General features: G+C 34.9%; 1 protein-coding gene across 1 annotated transcript in view; it reads right to left on the reverse strand.

The window, feature by feature from the left end:
• Window positions 1–24618, reverse strand: part of LOC135211216 (hemicentin-2-like) — a 222157-nt gene that overhangs the window by 86673 nt on the left and 110866 nt on the right. Inside the window, exons 7-10 of the mRNA XM_064244453.1 lie at window positions 24048–24299; window positions 22627–22781; window positions 16853–16997; window positions 2057–2187 (exon numbers count right to left, since the gene is read on the reverse strand). Coding sequence (XP_064100523.1) covers window positions 2057–2187; window positions 16853–16997; window positions 22627–22781; window positions 24048–24299 — 683 coding nt within the window. The remainder of the gene's footprint in view (window positions 1–2056; window positions 2188–16852; window positions 16998–22626; window positions 22782–24047; window positions 24300–24618) is intronic.

Here is a 24618-nt window from a genome sequence, read left to right on the forward strand (position 1 = left end):
GATGAGTTTGATAGACTCGTGGCCTCTTCTTGAACTGAGCTGATGATGGTAGCCATTCGTAGCCAGGTCGACTGGTAGCCGGCAGACAGGGATGGAACTAGGCAATTTCCGAACGTCATCCTATGCTATACCACTGAGTTACTGTCCCACATATACATACACAAATATCTCTCTCGCTTTCTTAAGAAAGAAGAATTACTTTTCTGGATTGCATACATATCAATTACTTTATTTTAAAGCAAGAAAACAAATCAGTATTCGGTTGTCTACCCAGAAAAAATAATACCATTATTACCTTTAAGTTATGGGCATCTATTTGATTTCCGAGATCATCAAGACTAACGGAATTTATCATCCCTTAGTTTAAATACATTTACTTTAAACGTCGACACTTAAGGAATCATTCATTACTAGACGTTTCCGTATATTAATTCTCTCTCTCTCTCTCTCTCTCTCTCTCTCTCTCTCTCTCTTCATATTGTATCAGCGAGCTGCTGACCACACGAGTTGTGTCTGGCTCCAACTAGACCCTTGAATAGTCGTTCTGATTCCTCAGGTGCTTCGAAGCTTAATTGCCAGTACGGTTAAGATAAGTTTAAGACAACTTGCGGCTATTTCTCAACGTGTGAAAAATCCCGAGAATTCCATAAAATAGTTTTCAATTTACACACAAAGATTGGACGATTTGGAGGTGTTATAGAGCCCATACTCCCTAGTGAAATTGGAATTGTTATCTGTGATTTTTTTTAACACATTTTATATATACATATCTGAATCCACCGTGAAGAATACTTTTCCAACATTACCCGCTTCATACACCTGCACATAATCTCATCAGTAGTGCATTAAATCTCCCAGCATAAACTGCACTGCTTAGCTCTATCATGAACCTTCTATTGTTGGATATTAAGGCTCTTCCTTTTTATTCCCTCTTTTATGACATCTATCCAGCGCCTTGCAGATCCTCCTCCTCTTCTCTCTCCTAACACGTCAGATTTATACTTTATCTCCCACTACGTGTCATCCTTGATCTTCAAAGCACTGATCCCTAAATTCACCTGTACTAACATTTTTTACCAGTTCTTCCTCCTGCACCCCCTGCATTCCTCAGCATTTAAATACAATACTGGTACTTAACTTCCATAAAGGAGATTTGGCTCAACAGTCACTTCATGCTTTTTAACCGTAGACACTCCGTGCCTCATTCCTAATCTTTTACTCATGTCCCGGTGCATTTCTTGTGTCGCCTAGTCTGTTTCAATTCTTCTCTTATCCTACATCGCCGTTTACAGTTACTCCCAAATAATTATACTAATAAATCAATTTTATTCTTCCACAATCCATAACAGTATTCATTGCTCCATTTTCCTAGTATCTGGTTACGCTCAATAACCTTACTCTTCCTTAGATGTACTCTTCACTTTGTCCTCTTACAAATCTTTTTTTAACTTTTTCATTTATTCCTGCATTCTAATTTCGTTAACTGCGATGAGCACTGTATGATATGCAAAGATCACCCATTCCACATACCACACTCTATTTATGGCTAATTTTCTCATGCTACAGGTTTACTCCTGCCTCTGCTGTCTTTTCCTCGATTTCTCGCATCACTGCACCATGAAGATATTAAATAGCGATAGGAATATAACACACCCTCGTATCACACCCACTTTTACACTAAACCTGTCACTCTCCTGTCTTCGTATTGTAAAGCAAGTTTCACTTCCATGAGAAAATATGTATTTGCTATCAACACCTTATCTTCCAGACTCCACGTCCTCTGCACTTTCTATATCAAGTCATCTCTATCTGTTCTGCCACTAAAAATTTCCCTTCCAAACCTGTCACAGAAATGTTTTATAACAAATTTGATTCACTTCGTTTAAACACAGTTTAAAAAAAACCGTACAATTATTCACTCCATTCCATCAAATAAGGTGAAAATGAAATATCATGTATGAAGTTTGATCAAAGTAAATCTACTTATGGTATGGCGCAAATGAAATCTAACGGATTATTGTCATCTGAAGCTGGGCATAATACTTTTGATCCTGACCTCGTGGTACCAGATGATCCTTGATTCTGGAGGGTTGGCCTTGATGACGCACTCGAAGTACACATCCTCGTCCTCCTTGATGTTGTCAGGATCGAGAGCAGGGGCCAATCGCACTTCAACCTTAGGTGCAACTGTAAAGGGAAAAGGGATTCGTCAATAACAGCTTATTGCTTGTTTTCTCGTGCTTTTATTTTTCCTGTTGAGTCATTCTATTTATGGCTTACTCAGTACCTTCGCTTTCGGGTGCAATAATATTTTCAGGTAGTTTTTTTTTTCTTGTAGGAGTCATATTTCTAAACTACATGCCTTTTGATACTGCCTCCTGTGTTCATTTAAATTGTTATCGACTCAAGTAAATCCACAACCAGATATATATATTATATATATATACATATATATTAATATTAGTATATTAATATATAAATATATATATATATCTATATATATATATATATATATATATATATATAGAATATATATATATATATATATATATATATATATATTATACACACACACAGAGTGGTCTCCCTGAGAAAGAAAGAGATTGAAGGTTTGCCTCCTGGCAAAAGATGGCTAAATGGGAGAGCTCATTGAAATAACACTTGTACCTTTTTTGACCTATGCAGTGAATTATGTGTGACAGGAACCAGGGTTAAAAAATTTGTGTCTAATCTATTCTTGGTTCGTTATTCCAGTGGTAAATAAGGATAAGGTGAAAATTTAACTATCATCACCAAAACCGTCGTCATCATGATCGCCTCCAACACCGGGTGTCGCGATTTCATTCTGTTTGATTTCTAGTAGCATTGTGTCATTCGGGTGTTGAACATGGTGTTTATACTTGGACATTCTTCTGCTGTAACGTTGACCACCTTGGCAGAGAGTAAAGTTGATAATGATGGTTGAAAAATGGCTGTTCAGTAATAGAGATAATTTCGTAGTGGTGTCAATCCCTTACAACGTTACACAGTGAAGTCATATTCCTGTACACGAAAACGGTTCTTAGAGAGAGAACAGTGTAGTAAAGGTCTCCTTGAGCATCTAACCATCGTAACTCGTGTCTGAATGTATTGGTAGAAAGTTGCAACATAAACTAGAGATATAACCTTAAGAGTCTTTCGCCGTCGTAATAGGCGTTAATTCAAGTGGTAAATTAGGCCTTTATAAGTAATCTGAAGTTACAACATGAACCCCTGAGAGTGCTTTTCTTGTTATTAAGTGTAACAGACGATGTGTAATTCTTCTTAAGAGCGCCTAGGTCTGTATGAAGACCGCGAGGTTTCTTTAGCCTAACTACTAAAACGGAATTATGTTTGTATATGCGAACCGATCTGGTGGTCTTAATTTAGATCACCTTTGATAATTGATCTTAAATCTACCACTTTTTTATATATTTTCATATTGTGGGTATAATGTGAATCTTATCCCTCCTGTAATTTCAATTGCATGTCATTTGGGAAAGAGTAAGAAAAAGAATGAAATTATCTAATCAGTCAGTCAATGAATAACCTTACACACACAAACATATAAATATATATATATATATATATATATATATATATATATATATATATATATATATATATATATATATTTGCAGGCTTTTATTTCTAATAGAAGATATTTAATTGTTAGTTAATACACTTTTTTATTGTTCTGTTACCATATATAGATATGTTCTGTTCGATTTTACTTCAGAGATTGTTGTTCCATTTGAATATTCATTAATAATGATAACGTGAACGCCCACTGTAGGTGATCATTAGCGCAACATTTTAGGTCATCGATTAAGGTGATTTTGGATTTCTTGTTGACTTTGCATTCCTTTTCACACCACTCTTTTTAAAATCATTAAAACCCTCTCCTCGTTATTTTACGCATGGAAAGATTTTTTTTTTTTGCAGAAATTGCATATCTGACGTTAGCGACTTTGCTGCAAAACATACGAAAAAAACAATGTTGAAATTTTGTTCTTCGTGTTACAAAGTAAACGGGACAGGCGGCCAAAAAGCTGCTCGAATTCGAATATTTGTATTTTATTATTTTTTTTTCAGAACTGTATTTCCAAGAACTAAAATTTTTGATCACGTAAAAAATAATAATTGAAAGTTTAGAGTTCGGAGAGTTTGAAAATAATTGTCACTTCCAGATGAAATATGTTTCCAAAGTCCTGCCTGAATCGCATATACATTATTTTGGTTTCTAGATTAATTGCTGATCTAAATTTATACCTGACTTATGATATTGATCTTAGTCACATTTCTTTCCGAAGAAAAGTGAAAACATTATAAGAGAAATAAGTGAATGGCTCCAGAGTCCTCTGTGAGCACGGAACTCAGAATAGTATTAAAAATATACACTTTCTGGGTGGAATATATTCACTAGGATTTAAACTCAAACGTCAAAGCACTTTTTGACTTCTTCTTAATCTCCATATTCTGTCATATTTACACATACACTACAAGGGATCTGCTACCCCATATCCATAACCCTTTGAAAAAATACAAACTATATTTCATTTCGAATACCTCAGCTTTTATTGCATCTTTCGTTTTCCGCTTACATAGTTGCATGAATTTGACACTTTCGACATTTTAGCAATAAACTACTGGCTTTGCCATAGTGCACAGACACAAATATATACTATATATATATATATATATATATATATATATATATATATATATATAGTATAATACATATATCATACATCATATATATTATGCATATCCTCTTACTGTAAAACTTTCTCTGTCAAAAGCAGGGTCAACGTCATTTGATCAAAGTTGAATCCACCTTTGCTCTTCCTTCTCATAAATTTAAAGAAAATCGATTTTACTTTAAAAATCACATTTTAACCTTTCATATCCTCGTTCTGCAAAATATTTCAGTGTAGTTTGCTTCCCTACAAAGTACTACTAACTCGGCAAGGCATTTCCCAAGTCGTGCTCCAAGCCCGTGCCAGTCCGTCTTTCTTTCTATAGCAGCATCGTCTAAAAGTATGAAAGGGGCGCGAGATAAAAGAAGAAGAAGAAGAAAAAAAAAAAAGGCGAGTGTTTGAGGGGTATTGGTAAAAACGTTTTGTAGTTTTTACCAATATAGCTCAAACGCCGGAATTTTTTTAGGGGCCTTTTTTTATCCTGCTTATTTTTTAACGCGATTGTTCTTCATACGTTGGTAATGTAAATGACTTTCCCCATGCTACATAGCCTGCTTTTTTACATGATTTTTTTCAACATTTAAGTTTGCCGTAACGGATAACCCTTTCCTTTTACTCTACGAAGCCCTTTAACCACCTGGTTTTCCTTGGATTGCTGTACCATTGGTAAACCGTTAAGTCTTTGTTATGGAGAATTTTCTTGATTAAAAAAGTAAGTTAAAGCCATGCAGTTTTGTTTCTTTTGGGGCCATGTTGCTCCAAACAAACTATAGTACCATCTACCCCCTTACTTTCCTGATGGACAGTCGTCATAACCAACTACAAAGGCCATGAGATGTTCTTATTAATCATGATTATTAGGCTAAATCGGAAATTTGCTTTCAAAGACTTTCTACGATTTTACTACCGCCTTCACGATCTTTTTTTTTTTTTTTTTTTTTTTTTTTTTTTTTTAAATAGAAAATTATTCTCTGCTAGCTCCAGTTGTCAAATCTCATTTTCTTTAAACCTTTAACTAAAAGAAGGTACAAACCTATAAACAAAAAGCTTTCCATTTTTCTCGGTAAAAATTATAATCTCTGTAGAGCCCAACAGGTCTTAAGACAAATCAGTTGGTCATAATGTTCCAATTCTGTTGTAATCTTTTTATTAATGGTTCATGCTGACTCGTATTACATTAAAAGCTAATTAAAACTTCACTACCTTTCGACATTCTGTTCTGAAAAATCTTGTTTTATTTTAACGGATGAATTCTATACTAATATCTTATCAAACTTCCCTCCTTTCACTAAACAATTAAAGTTAGATTTTCATTTTGTAGACCTAACTGCATCACGCTGGAACACTAAATGCACTCTGTGGATCCCCACTAGTCCGAGACTGGTTGCTATGCAGCATATGCAAAATCCACGACACTCTGCAAGGCCACTGGATGAGAAGTAAACAGAATTTGTCAGCTTTACGATTTTTTTTTGCCAAGGATCGCGATAGGGTTCTGGAAACAGAAAACACTAGTTGTCGTCCTGTTTTATATTGTGATAAAAATCAGTAAATGTAAAACGATTGTTGAAGCGGGAAAAAATTTTCATTTTTGTTTACTAAATAGAAAAAGGAAATTCAGAAGGTCTCGCCCGTGTATTCTGGAGCTTGTATTGATTAGAACTTTACTTTAGGTAACGTTATGGTAGCACGTAATTGCAGCAATCACTTTATCTTAGTTTTTTCCGAGTCAGACTGATATTTTTGCTGGAAAAGAAACGGTTTCTGAGAGAGAGAGAGAGAGGGAGGAGATGAGAGAGCGAGAGAACGAGAGAGATTCAGATGAAGAGAGAGAGAGACGAGAGAGAGAGAGAGAGATGAGAGAAGAGAGAGAGAGAGAGAGAGAGAGAGAGAGAGAGAGAGAGAGAGAGAGAGTTGGGAACGAATTATTGTAACTACTCGCAATGTTTGTCCCTACTACTTGGCTTGTCTTTGTATCAGTAAGTGAAGCAAACTAAAGCCTCACGGCCCACGAAAATACTTTACTTATTCCAAGAAAAAGTCTTTGAATAACAGAAAGGTATTTCCATTCTTAATAAGCACTTTCCTGCCAAACGCTAAAACAAAGATTAAAAGGCCTCTCATGATGAATCTTCTCATTCATGAAACCAAGAAAAGAAAAAAAAACGAAAGTATGTAGTGAGAACTTAAACTAATAATGGTCTCTTTTTTTTTCCTAAATGGTTTTGAAAACACCAGTCTCGGAATTTCCACCTAAACAATGCACATTCCGCAAAGCCAATTCATGCTGGGAAATTCGCCAGAGACAAGGGTTAAAACCCCACCTGAAGTAACGAGAATTTCGACCCAAATGCTTTTTCACCCTTACGCGCTACTCCCTTACCGCCTACGCTCCACATAAAAGTGGAGAACTGCTATTCAAGCTCTGTGACAGAAAGAAATTCTGACAATGGGACGCCGCGCCTAGACCATCTCTCACATCAAAGATCCAGAATAAAACAGAGCTATGCTCTTTCCACAATTAAGCTCGAAGGACGTCGTGGCTGGACTTTGAAAAAACATACATGGTAATACGTTGGAAAGTTTTGACGTTGTGCAAGATTCTTAGAAGCAGTATGGAAATCCAATGACAGAGAGCGTGAAAAAAAGAAAAAAAAAAATATTCTTGCTCATCTGTCCTAATGACATTCTCCTAACATGAGCAACCATGATAGAATGAAAGGCCGACGTGGAAATTCTGAGCCGCGTCATCATTTTTTTTTTTTTTTTTTTTTATGAATTTTGACCTTTACTCAGATATAAACATTAGGCTCAAAACACCTGGCTACCCTGAGTGGACCACGGAGTTGACTTAAATTTGGAAGGTCAAGCAAATCTTGTTCAGCATGTTTATTGACTGATGATCTGCAGCCAGTAATCTGTTTTAAAAAACGATATCAGTTCCACCATTGAAGTACCCCTCCTCGCAGTGTCAGATCCGCAGAAACAATTCAAAAGTAGAGTAACTTTCGTGGATTTTATTCCCAGACATTTGATAAAATGCCGAAGAACGCTGTCATTTGAATTAAGCAAATGATATCAGGCTTTAGCCTCACCTATTTATTCATAAAATATTTCCAGATATTTCTAAAAAGCATTTGTGATAATTGTCATGTAGGTTGATAAACAGTTTGTGAGTTTAGAAATATTACAACGAGTCAAAATAATCGAAGAACCTCATAGATAATTACATGAAAAATAAGACTGAGGCTCTTTCATTTTTCTTGAGGAAAGAATATGAAGAATAACCGAGTTCAATAGGAAGAGCTAGAGAAGTACTAGTCATTATTTAATGTCTGAAATAAATTAGAGGTCAGCTTTAATTTATGAGGAATATGAAAGACATGAAAGGTTCGTGAGAAATTTAAGAGGAACTTAACCAAGAGGTCTTGATATTGAGAAGAGCATTTCTATAAGGAGAATTAAAGAGGGCTAAATTTCACGCGAGATTTACAGCGTAATTTATCTCAAGCAACACACGGAAAAAAAAAAACTTTCTGTATGCTTCGATGGTAAAGCGAAGAGTTTTCCGTTGCAATAAATTTCACAGATTTCCATCTTGCACTGATCATTTTGTCTTACTTCTTGTGAAGTAGGACAGCAAACACAACTATACCGACAAGAACGGTTTCCTGTTTGATCGTATATTAAACGAAATGTACATAAAAGACTACCAAGCGTTAAACTTTATGTGGTGCAAGACAGTCTACACATTAAAGAATTCATGGCAGCTGAATACGACAAACTGTCAAAATGTTTAAAAAACAGTATCAAAAATAAGGACAAAAACGCCGTTTCTATTCGTGTGTCGAATGACTTAAGAGCTCTGATAATAAAACGCGAAACTCGACTGAAACGGCTAATCGTACCCTAACTTATGGAGTGCGAGTGAATTCAGTACGTTTTGGAAGATTTACGGCAGTCACAGTTATCGCACGCATTCAGAATTTCATTTAAGGTTTATTTATAATTAAGGTGGACTGGCTGATAACACTCCAAGTCTGCAGCTCGGCAACAGAGCTCTTGCTATTGTGCCATTGTTTCCGTGGCTCCATTCTCTGTCACTTCAAGTCTCGTCCAGTTGAACGTCCCCGCCAGACTCTTTTCTTAGTCACAACTACCTCCAAAATTTTAAACTAAAATGGAAATAAGATGAAAAGAATGCTGTGAATAAAGTCTTGTCTGGGATAAATTGAATTATGAAAGGGACACTTCTATACGAAAGGACACCTCCATCTAAGATCCAAAATGAAACGTAACAATGAAATATTGATGCTTAAATCAAATATATGTATGTCAAGATATATTCATGTAAAATTATATATGTGTGTTTGTATGTATGTATGTCTGTATGTATGTATGTATGTATGTACATATATATGCTGTAAGCCATATTTTTGATTAATAATTCTTTTAATGGGCAGCTGGCTTCATAGCACCAAGGCATCAGTTATCATAACATAAATAACCCCTTAATTGTTGAATTAAGAATTAACCCTCTGTAAAATAAGTCTATTGATTCGGTTCTTCCTACACACAGAGAAGCCTTACGTGTTGTTTGTGGGCCTCTTCCAGGCATACGTTTCATTTTTGCTTTGTGAACAGTCTCAAAATGATTAGATGTTAGGTTTTTCATTCTAATATTCTTCCGCACCATCTATCCATATCTTTCTGGGCCATCTTCCTTTTCTTCTGAAAACGTTGGCCATTTTAGACTTTCTCTGATCAACTCCAGATTTTTGGTGTTTTTATTGAAAAGGACACACTGCTTTGCCCTCACTGCCTTTGGAAAGGAAAATCAAATATGTCTACTCGCTGATGTTTTGGGTGGGGAGTCAGTAAAACCTTCGATATAGGGTGCAATAGACCCACTACTGTTCCAAAGTATATGCAGTAGTATATCAGGTTCCCTACCTTGTTATTCCTTTTGTGGTCGAGTTGATATGGTGGTGGCTTGGCGAATCACAGTCCAGAAGTTCAGATTATCATAGAGGAGCTTTTTCTTTATTATATATTTCCAGGCGAGTTTGTCTGCTCATAGTGCATTATGATTATTATTTTCAAACCAACAAGGCACTCTTTTCGATTTATTCATATATTTGAAAACGCTTCGTTCTGTAAACTAAATCTGATCTGGAAATGTATAGATAGGACTCCTACATTCTTCGGTGTCGTGGTATATGGTCTCAGTTTATCCTAAGATGCATGTGTCTGATTCCTTCTTGGAAACTGGAAAGCGTAAAATCTTTTCCTATATTTTTCGTTCGGTTTCACTGTTTCCAGGAATAAGCATACTACAAAAAAGTCCTAGACAATAGAAATTTAAAGGCTCTTTGTTAGATTTAAATAAAAAATTATTTATCACCTAATTGTGACTAACAGATTGGTACCACTGAAATATATAAATATCATATACTACCAGGAAACATGGCCGTGTTTGCAAAATTTCGCATCAGAAACAGTAGCATTTGCGTAACTTTATTCAGATAATTCATTTTGCCAGTGCGTAGGCTTCGTTCCAGTACTGAGATGCCTTCAATCTCAAAGATGATTACCTTTCATACAAAACAGCAGAAAGGCTAACTACGATTTAGGGGCGAAGGGAGATAGAACTTCCTCCATCACCTTTAGTGGCTGCGCTTTTCGAATTAGACCTCGCTATTCATTCGGCTGAGCGTCAGCTTCCATATTATTCTGCTCTGGTGCCAATATGTCAAACTGCCAAGTGACAGAGGTCTTGCTGTTCCTTTGCTTTAAATTTGTAGAGCAGTCTTCCGAGAAGTGGTTTGGAATTTAGTCATACGTTTAAGGGGGCTGTATTGCAGACTCCGATTTCGTGCACCGTTGCCTGACGAGTTTTCACTCTCTCAACGACTTTTTATCCATGAAGGTATTCATGTTTTGATTTTCTATTGACTTTTGGCTTGCAATCTGATCAACTGCCCGTTACTAGTATGTATATATATATATATATATATATATATATATATATATATATATATATATATATATATATATATATATATATATATATATATATATATATATATATATATATATATATATGTATATATATATATATATGTATATATAATTTTTTTAACATTGTATTCAGTGAAATCATGCACATCATGTTCAAGGTTTTAAGTTGTTAACTACTATTATCGTTTAAATTATCATTGTTAACATAAGGCAAAGATTCATATGAAACAGTTCTAAATCTCAATAACTTTGAAAAGAATCTTCCAAAAAGTAGATTGTCTATTTTTAAAAAATTTAAGTGTGAAAAGAATTATGAATAAATCAATCAATCAATAAATGTGTTATGGTTCAAATCCAACGTAACACATGTCATATACACTAACAGTTAGCCTTGTCTAGCATTCATTATCTGAGATAGAATATAGAACAAGTATAATTTAATAAATTTACTTTATTTTCTTGAGAATCAAGTTGTTTTGGAATTCTTTATTTTATTCTCGGAATTTGTCGCTGGGAGAATCCACAGGAACAATACTGACGTTCGGTGTAAATTTGCATTTTGTAAGAGGCTTTAGTGTGAAACTGTTTTTTTTTTTTTTAGTTTTTGCGTTATTTCATTTTTTTTTAATTTCACGGGCTCTCCTTATTTGTGACTAAATAAACGATCACATCAATTTCATCATCAAATATCATATTTAACACTTGAAGAAATTTATGCTCTTATAGTCTATATTTTCCGACCTGGGAAAAACTGAAACTAAAATCAAAACAATCTGGAGTGACCCTCAGTTTTCCGCTCGATCTAAAACTCATCAACCTCTAATGATCGTTTTTCAAACATAAAGTCATGCAAAAGACATATCTGTACTATTCTTGAATGCCTGATGATGTCAACAATATTCTTTTTGTCCTCCTTTGAGAATGCATACTAAATATTGTTTAACATTTCCAAAGGGAGAAGCAACAATATTTAACTATTCATTCGACATGGAAACACGATGGAAAAATAGGAAAGCTTTGCCATTGAATTTGACGTGTTCAGACAAGCTAAACATTTTATGATATATAATAAAGATGAAGCATCTAGATTGCTTCAGTACTATTTCTATCAAGCTGCTATATTTCCAGACGCAATAACAAACTTTTCAGTAAACTATGGCTTCAAATAAATTTTTTTTGAAATCTAAATTTAAAAGCTTTTGCACTGTTATATTTTCTGATCTCGCGTCTTGTCATTTTATTTGTGTAGGGATATTCTGTAATTCTACACTCAGGCGCTCCGATGACAATATAACTTTCTTCAGGTCCGGTTAACCCCGGCAGAACCCTTTCTTTTGCAAGGATTATTATTATTATTATTATTATTATTATTATTATTATTATTATTATTATTATTACACATTAGCTGTACACTAGAATGGTAAGGTTGTTTTGACAGTGAAATTGATGAAACCGTGAGTGGAGTTTGGTACTTTAGACCACTACACTCGGAATCCCTGGTGATGCCACAGAGCTAGCACGAGTGCAAACAAGGTAGAAGTATTGACACAGTGTGTGAAGGGGTGGTCAACGCGTTGCTAATGAGCCTTCTTTGGAGATGTACGTATCGGGAAGTATTCTGAAGCTGATTTAACAATGATCGTTGTTATCCTAATTTTATAAAGTCACAGATTCATGGGATCACTGTTTAGTGTAGTAAACTCATTATTGTTGCCCGGGATGGTGACAACCTTGTTAGCTGTAAAGTTGTGCTAAATATCCCCAAGAAAAGTTGCAGATGTGCACCATTGTACAAATGTTTAGTAAAAGGAAGTTGACATTTGCATAAATGAAACTAACTTTCTCATATATACATATAATATATAATATATATATATATATATATGATATATACCCTATATATCATAATATAACCTAATTACTAAATTATATATTATAATTATAACATAATATATTAAATATAAATATATAATAATTCTATATAATATAATAGATTAACTTGCTAATTATATAATATACATACATATACAACTTATATATATTATAGTAATATATATGACATATATACATACATGTGTAGATATATAGATACATATATATAGATATATATATATATAATATATATATATATATATATATATATATATATATATATATATATATTTACGTTTTTATAATCCGCCTTTCCCGCCAGAGTTCAGTAATTCAAAACTAGGGTAGCGGAGGCAGCCGTTCTTAACCCCGCATCGTACAATTGGGGAGGGGGGGGGGAAGTTTAGGGAAATCAGTATAGAAAGGCAGGTCACGGGGGTGCATGGGCTGCTGGTTGGACCCTTAGTTCCTCTTAGCTTTAAGGTCTATTTTCCCACACCTTTGTGTTGGCTGTTTTGTACCTTTCAGACAAAGTTGCCTGAACTGAGGTGACCCGCGATTGCTCTGGGTCGTTCTAACTCCTTTGTTAACCTTTTTGTTAACCCTCTTTGTTAACCTTCCCTGGTTGAAGTCTGCATCCCATCTCAAGATATATGCACTCGTAAGCTAAGGTACGTCCAGAAGTTGCAAATTCAACCAGCCCCTATCCCTCCAAGCCGAAAAACTCCAACTATTTTCCAATATTCAAATTTTCCTTTTCTTTCTACGAAAGCCTTAGTCCCACACCTAGCACTCACGTGTTCCCCCTTATGATTTATTCAAAAATATTAATTAAGTTATTTTATTCATAGAGTTCTCCCACCATAGTGCATTATTGTGAATAGGTTTCATGATAAATTCCCTCTATAGTGCATTATTCAACTCTTGTGAGAGAAGTTTTAGTATTTTTTCGATTGTAACCTGGAATGCTCTTCCAGATTCCTGCTGCCTTGAATTTCGTGCCCCCTGCTCCTGTAGAAGATATTAGTATCCATTATTACCAAGCCCGTCAATTGCAGCAAGCTTGAAATCTTGTTACGTGTCAAGGTGGTAGCCCAGTCCATCTCTTGTTGGGTTTAACATTTGTAATCATACATTTTCTATCATTTGGCATAACATTTACATGAGTTCTACCCGCCATTTTCAGTTTCAGTTATTTTAACGTAATCAGACTATTTTTCCTGGCGACCTTATCTATTTCATTTATTTTTCTTACTCAGTGCTCATTTTTCCATTAATATTACATTTGTGAGTCGCACTAGGCCCCTAAGGCACGTCATATGCAATTATTAATATTCCTTTCAGCCATAACGACTTACAAACGTAAATATATATGTATATATATATAGGCTATACACGTGCTATGTGTACTTTATATGCATAAACTTTATATATATATATATATATATATATATATATATATATATATATATATATGTATATATATATAATAATAATAATAAGGGAACCCCATAAAAACGCCAAAATGTAGTGAGAAAATACTATATTTCAGAGACTGCTGTCTCCCTCTTCATGTAGATGAATGAAAAAAAGTTACAAAAAGGTGGTTTTTATACCAAGAGATCTATCCAGAGGTAAGCCAATTTAGGTCACACCCACAGACAATCCTCCTTTAATCCTCTTAAGCGTTGGTTGAATGAAAACTTTGTCAATGATATCTGAATCCCATGCGCCCTTTGAGATGTTCCTTACCCATCTCTGTTTAATCAAGGCCGATTCTATCATCTGACTCTTGTACTGGCAGTTGCTGCTATAAATTATACATGAAAAATTCCAGTTTATTCTGTGGTTATGTATATTTATATGGTTGAAAATAGCTGAGTTCTGTTGTCCATACCTAACTGACCGTTTATGTTGTATTAATCTCTGGGGAAGTGATTTTCCTGTAAATCTGATGTAAGATTGGTCACCGTCCAGGCATGGGATTTCGTAAACGCCTGTGTCCTTGGGGGATGTCTTTTGTTGGACGTTAATCCGGGATCGGGCTAAGGTGTTTGGGTAAGTAAATGCAAAAGGGTTAGATTTTCTGAGAGTCTGGGTCACCAACTTAATCCTGTCCAGGTGAGGAATTTTTATTTTATTGTTGGGTGTATCTCTGGTCTTGTCTTGAGGGGTTCAGTAGAAAATTACATTTGCTTTGTGAATTGCTTTCTCAATTACATGGTCAGGGTACCTTAAAGACGAAAGCTGCTTACAAATTAGTTCAAAATCTTTTTCCAGGAAATCTGGGAACAAATTCATAAAGCTCTTAAGAATAGGTTGCTGGCTACGCCTATCTTGATAGGAATGTCATGATAGTTAAAGCAGTGAATGTATGAAAGTGAGAACGTTGGTTTTCTTATATGGTAAATTTGTATTCTGTCGTGTCTCTAATTATTAAAACATCAAGAAAAGGAATTTTGTTGTCTGTTTCCCATTCAACTTTAAATTTGATGCTGGGCACTAATGTATTTAATTTTGAAAGAAATTCAATAAAATTGCCCCACCTATTATCCCAAAATGTTAGAATATCATCTACATATCTCATCCACAGCATGTGTTTGTGCTATTGCATTTATTACTGTAGTTTCAAAGTATTCCATATACAGACTGGCTAAAACAGGACTTAAAGGACTACCCATACTACACCCGAATTTTGGCTTATAGAATGATTCCCCGAATGAAAATACGTTATTAGATACACATAATTCAACTAAATTTATTATTTTGTCAAGTGCCAATGAGAAATGATCTGAATAGGGGCTAATTTTTCCCTCAATTTATAGTAGCAACTGCTGGTACAAGAGTCAGATGATAGACTCGGCCTTGATTAAAGAGAGACAGGTAATGAACATCTCAAAGGGCGCATGGGATTCAGATGTCATTGATAAAGTTTTCATTCAACCAATGCTTAAGAGGATTAAAGGAGGATTATCAGTGGGAGTGACCTAAATTGGCTTACCTGTGGATGGATCTCTCGGTATAAATACCACCTTTTCTGTAACTTTTCTCATTCATCTACCTGAAGAGGGAGATAGCAGTCTCTGAAATATAGTAATTTTCTTCTTTTGTATTTTTACCAGTCATACATAATATTATATATCTATAATATTATTTATATTTATATTATATATATATATGTATATATATATATATACATATATATGTGTTATGTGTACTATGCATCTATAAACTATATAACTATTTATACACACACACACTACGCACTAATATGAATATGGTCATCAGTCAGATGCACCAGAACTGGAAGGTTACGGAAATGCGATGATGGACAGGTAATCAGCGTTACCTTTTCGGGGCATGCCAGGCTTTCTCTCCTCCCTCACACGGACACTGACTTCCCTGGCAAGACGTCTGTTTCGCATGATACGTTGTTTCCACATCGTCAAAGATTTTCTTAATATTATTACCATGGCTGACATTGCTAATTAGTTAATGTATTGACGTGTGCACCGAGGAAGTCGGTATTTTTCGGTACGCTGTGCGATCATTTGCTTGATAAACTCTAGGGAAAAATAACGTGAATAGCCATCTTGTAAAATATATGACTTCTCACTCATGAAAAATTACCGAGGATCAAGTAATGACGCAAACATTATAGATAATATGATTAATTGCCTTCAGCCCTCTGGTATTCTTACTTATAAGGTAATGCATATCTCTCTCTCTCTCTCTCTCTCTCTCTCTCTCTCGCTCTCTCTCCTCTCTCTCTCTCTCTCTCTCTCTCTCTCTCGTTCCCCATCTTAATCGTATTCAATTCATTATACACAGCAGACAAAAATATATTATATATATATATATATATATGTATATATATATATATATATATATACATATATATATATATATATATATATATATATATATATATGTATATGTATATATATATATACACACATTTAGGTCACAATTATTTATTCAAAAGAATTTGCACGAGAGAGGAATTGTAATTGATAAATGCATCTAGCTTGGTCAGGCGACTTAGATCAATTTGCTTCTAAACTACATGCCTGCAGGTTCGATTCCTGGATTGGGCAGATAAACTTATCAATTAATAATTCCTTCTGAACGGAGGATACTCCCAATACATAACGAATTCGACATATAAAGAATCACTTATTAAAGGGACAAAACTTCGCATAGGTCATAGACAAAAATTCCTGACAAATAGTAGTACTTACAGTGAACAACGAGTACGTGAGATGTTGCGATCAAATATCCGGGAACTTTCGGATTTGTTGCCGTGCAAGACAGAACTCTACCATTGTCGTCTGGTGTAGGCAATAATCTAGCACGTCTTACTGTGGTGTTGTGATCCATGGACGACTGGAATGCAATAAGGAAAAGTGTTTATTAGTTATAAAATCACCTCATTGAAATTGCATTATGGGAATCTTTCACTCTCTGAAATAGAAACAAAATGCCTTGAGAAAGCAAAAGAAATAGGGGTTTCCAGAGACAGTCCTTAAAGAACATTACTGTCTTAATATAAAATCCAAGGCAGAACAAGAATAATCTTAAAATGAATTTTGTTTTGCTGTTGTAAAAATTGAATTTAAAAAAAAGTTAGAAAAGACCGAAACATAATATGTGTCTCTCATTCGTAAACGTGAGCTCTTTCCCTTTAAAATTTTAAGACAACTTCCCAATTATCAGCCCAACAGTTTTTTTCCTATAGAGTTTGAAATGAATACGTAAACAATACTTTAACGACCTGAATAAGTGATCCTTTTTAGGGACAAAATCTCTAGCTCGATAGAAGTGCTTTTCACGCATGATATTTACTTCACTGAGATTTAATCTAACGATGAATATACGATATATTTACCCAAAAAATTAACCAAGTTAATTTGCTACTAATGATGTTGCTGGAGAAAATACATTCCTGTTGCAAAATCCGACCTGAATAACGATCAAAGTTTACTCTCATCCAAGGACGTTTACCTAAAGGAAAGCAAATGTTCTGTCAACATATACAACAAGTATCCATAATATTGCAGTGTTGGAGGAGGTAGAACACTTGTTTTCCTCAGGTTCTGGGAGGCAATGTTACGTAAGGTGGCAGAAATAGAAGAGACCATTCACAGACTAGGTAGTACAAGGGCGATAGCAGTGTATGCAAAAGATTTGGGAGAGAAGAGAATTGTCTTTGGAGGTTAAAGCTGGAATGTATGCATAAACGTAAATTTAGTGTCATTTATGCACAGTGAAAAATTTTAAATCGTAAGACGTGTGGAGAATACCCCAGTTAAAAGGTGAGAATAGGTGAATGGGAGGAAGACCTGACAAGAGGTTCATTAATAGTGTGAAAAGGTATTGTAATAGAAGTGCCTTGATATCCGGGGGGTTTTGATGGAGATGAGTGGCGAAGCGTAAGTAAAGAATTCTGCAAAGGCCTTCGGCGTAAATATCTTATGCGGGTGTAGAAGTTTTTCGCTAGCTGGGTTCATTCATGATTCAGCAGATAAAGGTTGAATGTAGAAGTGAGTAATGTTTCGTTTTGTTTATCTCTGGAGACTTATTCAGGGAAGGAACCGTCAAGAAACATGCACACACAATATTTATATATATAGATATATATATATATATATTATATATATATATATATATATATATATATATATATATATATATATATTTAAGCATTGCATTGAAATATAATCTTTCTAATTTTATATCTCCTATCACTGTTTTTTTGGTGTGCCAAACAAAATCATGAAAACTGTAATGTTCTCATACGTTCCTGATGCAATAACAAAGTATATGTCAATGTCATGCAAAGGTTTAGTTTGCCGCAATGTTTAAGGACAAAATGTTAGTGAATCTTTCTCATATTTTTATTTAGCTTAAAAGCATCTTAACAAAGATTTTCTCAGAAGTTTACGTGATTTTTTATTTCTTACTTCCCGGTTCGGTCAGAATTACGCAACTTTTGCCTAGTAGTATTGGAGAGAGCAGGCTCTCCACGATGTATATATATATATATATATATATATATATATATATATATATATATATATATATATATATATATATGTGTGTGTGTGTGTGTGTGTGTGTGTGTATGTTTGTATGTATGCATGTATGTATGTATATGTATGTATGTATGTATGTATGTATGTATGTATGTATACGTATATAAATTCAGGTATATTCGAACCTGATCTTAATCATGTATACTGTCTTTAATGATGTAAAGCCCTCATTTATCAAATGAACTGGCCAGCGAATGCTACATTGGCCAAATATACATCTTACAGAAATGAGACGGCAACTTCAAGACTAATATGAGCCGTGATTTAAAACCGGCAACATTTCATTAAGGACAGACAACTTTTGATATGAATCACAGCAATTAATCTCGCTATAATTTGCCTCATATTTTCGGGACTTTCCCTACGGCATTCGTTTTTAGAATAATTATATAGGCCAGGCAGCAATTACTTTTCACTGGGATGTTTTTTAATGCCATAAATATATGCCATCGGTAATAGAAGTAATATTATATCAATGGTAGTAAATGAGTTAGCATAGTGTTAAGCAAAACTAATTCATATAGTTTAGATATTTCTTTGTAACCATATAATCGCAAGAGTCCTTCCCTACCTATCCCTCGGAGAGAGAAAGGCGAGCGATCTTCTTCCATCAGTCTCGACGACATAAATCTGGGTTTCCTACCTTTGCGTTGTTTGGACGAAGTGGAAACAGCAAGGGAAGACTGAAAAAGGCCTTTGCACTAAAGTTCTTAAAATGGATTTCATGTTCCACGATCATTTTTCTCGTACAGGGTCAGCTGGTTGCAGGGACGCTTGATTTATTGCAGTCAAATCACTTAAATAAAGTATACCGGGACGGAAGTGACGTCAAGTGCATGCTAGCTGTATGAGGCAGTTGTTGATCGAGGGTTGAATCATGACAGGTCGGACTTACTTTGCGGATTTTCTTAAAACATTTTTCTGTTCTTGATTTATCGGTTATTATGAAAAGTGCCAAAAAAAGCTTGTTTTATATATATATATATATATATATATATATATATATATATATATATATATATAATATATAATATATATATTATTATTATTAATGGAAGGCATATACTTCGTATTACCTGCACAACGATCGAATGGTAATATTTTTTCTTGATGATACTACCACCGAAACATCTATCCAGTTCATTTACTCTACTTTCCTGTGACGCTGAAAAACGATTCGATTCCAGTAACTGTATAGTTTGAAAACTGCAACAAATCTTATTTTAAACTTTTCGTAACTTGCGTAGTGATCGACTCCTCTCCTGAAGATACGTCTCCATGATTGTAACAGAAGCTTAAGTTATAATGCTAACATAATGGCTTCTGGCTTGTTAGCTAACTACAAATGCTTATCAAACTTGATTCACGACTTATAAATAAAAGAAGAAAGATTTGAATGGCATACACTTGCCAACTTATTAGCCACATCTCATACTACAGTTTCTCTCTACTCTGGGCAGGAACTCTTGCATCAGTGTAATTCAGTCTAGAAACCAATTAAGGTTCCCATTTATCTCTTTCCTATGTGCCGGTTTCCTTAGTCCTTTTGCTTTAGAAAAACGTTCCGCTCACCCTCCAGCATTCGTGAAGAATAGAAAGTCAATCTCCGTTTAGATGGAAAAAGTTAAAGCGAGAAATGATCGGATGTGTAATCTTAATCTCTCTCAGAGATAAAGTTGGCAGCCATTAGCCCGAAGAGAGCATGGATCTTCGGAAGCCCTTCCGTCTATTGATATCCTGAGAGTTTTGAGAAATTCCATCTATGGGACCGAAAAGTAAAATGAAAGGGTTCAAAAGATTTAAAAGAATCTCCAAGTTTCTTGTCTCATTCATTTAGAGTTTCAAAAGTACACAATGTGGGCTAGAAAAAAAAAAACGCATGAAATTCATGAAAATAAGGATGAAATAATGCTAATGAAATATAAACAAAGATAAACATGTAAGAAGACCAATGAGAAACAAGCATTCATGCAGACTAACATTCCTAAAATAAAGAAATGGCGAACAACAAAAAGTCTCCTTTCATTGTTATACCTTATTGTTCGTCTGTTTAATGAAAAAAATAATATCAGACCTGAATAACGGAAGTGAATACCACAATTTTCGATAAAAATAAGCCAGTAAAGGGACTTTTAAAAAATGCCAGCCTCAGCATAATTACTTCAAATAAATAAATGTACATTGTTCTTGACCTCACCACCAAGCCCAAGGGTTGTCTGGGTACCCGTGAACATACCCCCTGAAAGACTTTGTAACTCGAAGAAATTTATCTGTAGTTTCTCCTCATCCATATTAATATTTGGCCCATTTTCTATAATATCCCAAGGGCTATGACTACGAAACTAATTCCGTCTCCCACCACCTCACCCGCTCCCCCAACCCCATCATCTGTAGTATTCCCCTTCAGATGTAATCCTGAATATAAGAGCTTTTCACTAGGAAAATAACGTAATTTAGCGGCCAGTATTCTCTTTTAATGGTTAGAATACAGTTGCCCTCGTATGAGGGTTATTTATTCAGCATCTGATTACTTTTCCATTTATTTGTTCATTTTGTTTCGAAGAACAGAAAGTATGAATTATTAGGAGTCGAACACAATCTGGAATATAGCACAAAATAGGGAAATATGGAAGCAATTAGAAAGTTGGAATTAAGAGAGCGTTTTGGTTGTGTGTTGGATCAGTAGCAATATTTTTGTCGGAACCCTGAAATTACAGTTCGAATCCTTTACGCAAAGGAAGGGATGGTAAATTAGAACTTTGAATTCAAACAAAAATGTTCTCTTTTACTCATAGGAAACCAACTCCAATATATGACAGACAACATTATAAAACCACATGTTAGTTTCTATACATTCAAGACTGTATTACCCAAAATTTCGAGGGTTTAAAGCTCACTCAATCGCAATTCATTTACGTTTGAAGGGGATTGTGTCGATGGTTTGGAAGTTTGGAAGGTTTTTGGTAGTTTACCTTAAACTCGTTTGTACTATTCATTCCATCGACTTTGCAATTTCCATTCACATTTTTTTAAAATGCACAAATACACAAATTAATATAATGCTAAATTATGGATTAAAGGGAATAATCTCTCAACCGTCATTATCGAAATATGTTTTACCTAATATCATCTGCTAAAAGAGAAAAAATAAGATATATTTGAATACTCTCTCCCAATGCCAATTCACCCCCTTTGGAATCAGCAATTCGAGTGGATTAAAATCACATTTGCATTCTTCCTTTTAAAGGGACTCTTGAATACGTTATTATAAAGAGGGCATGATTGCCACTGGCCTAATAACACTTTATATCTCATTATCATAATGATATTAAAACAATAGTCATTCTATTCTTCAATTCTCACACAAATTTATAAAAACATTATCGAAGTCCGCCGATTTTTCGTGCGAAGAAACGCTCATAGGCAGCGTATTTGGTTCTATTCGGCAAAATGTTTTGTAGGTTTTTTGACTGTCTATTAATTCCTTATCGTGACTCAGCATTTATTTCGCGACATACCCAAAATTTCCACAAAGGACCTTCCGTTTCCCGTCGGTGAGGGAAAGGATCATAACACTGAGATTTTAACATGTCATAATCCTGTCTAGTTTACCTTCATCATGAAGGGCAATGGCATGGCATAAAACACAATACTAATTTCTGAAGCATTTAAAAGTTACATGTACACAGAAGATACGATATTATCTGGACTTGATATATGCGAGATTTCATCAGAATAAGAGCCTTGTCAGAATTTATTTAAACTTGTTTAAGACAGAATGTTCCATAAATAACACAATTACGTCTCTTGGATTCACAGAATCATCTTAAAGTAGAATTGTGATATATCAAGTAAGTGAAAAAATTAGCGAAGTCCGAATAGCCAAGTGAAGCTAGGATGTACCAACAATTTTCTCTTACCTGAGCTGGCAGAGGTGTTAACCCAGAGGACCTATCCAGATTCCAGGATAACGTTGCAGGCGGTTTGGAACCTGAGCAGCGACAGGATATAATGGTTTCCGTGTCTGCTAGCACGGGCGTTTCCAGTCCTTCAATTTTGACTTCTAGTGGTGGCACTGATGTGCAAAGAACAGTTTGGAAGAAAGAATAGTACGGATTAAATCTTTTTCTTACTGCAATTCAGTAATCTCTCTTCTCTCTCTCTCTCTCTCTCTCTCTCTCTCTCTCTCTCTCTCTCTCTCGACATTAATTTAATACCCATTTAAATGAAGACCCAGGAAGTAACGACAAACAAAGAAATAAACACTCAAAGAATAAGTTGTACAACAACTTTGGCAACTACAAAAAAAAAAAATGCGTGGGAAGTTAGACGGAGATTAAGAATGTTTCCTTTTCTTAAAACAGGAAGGGGAAAAGGGGTTTCTCAATCCGCAGAATAACAATATTCAAGGGAGCAGATAAAATCATTACGGAATGAGGAACAATCATTCAAGTTAATGAAATGACCCATAAGATGTTGAAAAGGTTTAGACTAATTCCTTATATGTGGTAATGTCCTTTCTCTTTAAATGAAATATCCGGGTTTCCCATTCATGATTATGCATAGGAGGTGACTCTCACATAGAGAACGTAATCGTACAACGAAATGAAATGGTAAACAGACACAACTATAGCTGCCTTTATCCTGCTCTCTTGAATGGTGTATTGAACTACGTAATATGAGAAATGTTCTTTATTAGCTACTATCTCTGTCTTTTATTATCCTTCTTACTTTATTTTCAAATCTATGATTATTATAAAGAAATAAAAAAAGAATGGAAGTTTGCCGAAAATGGACGAAAAAGGTTAAACTGCAAAGTCTAAAAACTAGATAACAGATTATTGAAGCTTTCTTCAAGTCTTATATTCAGACCTCTCACAGGAACAGGCTGCAGAGATACCGACGCAAAACACAAACAAAGACACGTAAGCTCGCGCAAAAAGAAACGCACAAACTTACAGGCGACATACCTATATACTGATAACATTCGCCTTTGTTCTTAAACCATTCTTCTCTAACTATCGTTTTAATTTTGTAATCATATTTATTTTCGTTACAATTATAACGAACTTAAAGTGAATAGAGAAAAATGAGCAAATGACTGAGTACATTAACACACACGTGAACAGTCCTAAAACACTAAATGCTTTTACGTTTTCTATTCTTGTTTTGTATTTTTGTGCATAGAAAATCACGTGACAGTAAATCACACTCGGTTACAATGTTAAGTACAGTGGCGTCCCATACAACAGCAGGGCCAGTTATGAATGATTTATTAAGAAAAGGCAAATCATAATTATCGTATTACAAAGACAATTTTGGATTCATATGTCATACTTACAGTACATCTCGATTGTGATGATTTTCGACGCTGGGCGGGTCATATTGCTGTTGAAAGCAACGCATTTCAACTTCCTGCCATCGTCAGCTCTCTGGAGATCTGGCAGACGAAGGACTACCTTAACCATGCCTAGGGTTTGGTGACGTAAGTCCCGGTCCCTCGGGCTCATTCTGGAGAAAGGGTAACCTTGCTCGAGAGACGACTCAAGCACTTTGTCTCCTGACATCCACTGAACGACTGGAGGTGGGTAGCCTGATTGAGAGAACAATTTTCTTGAGTGACCTGAGCGAAGGGCTTATGATCACGTTCTTTCAGATACATATGATCAACGTAGATGAATAAACTAACTATCTAATGAGATGGATAGGTAAAGATGTTAAGAGTGATGTATGACAGAAAGAGCGACAACGTGAATTTACTTTCCTGAAAAAAAAATGCAAATAACATAATGTATCATTTCCTTACTTGTATTTAACTTTATTCAAATCACGTTTGCTTTTATTCTCTCTCTCTCTCTCTCTCTCTCTCTCTCTCTCTCTCTCTCTCTCTCTCTCTCTCTCTCTGTAGTGGG

The sequence above is a fragment of the Macrobrachium nipponense genome, chromosome 4 (assembly GCF_015104395.2).
Source record: "Macrobrachium nipponense isolate FS-2020 chromosome 4, ASM1510439v2, whole genome shotgun sequence".
NCBI lineage: Eukaryota > Metazoa > Arthropoda > Malacostraca > Decapoda > Palaemonidae > Macrobrachium > Macrobrachium nipponense.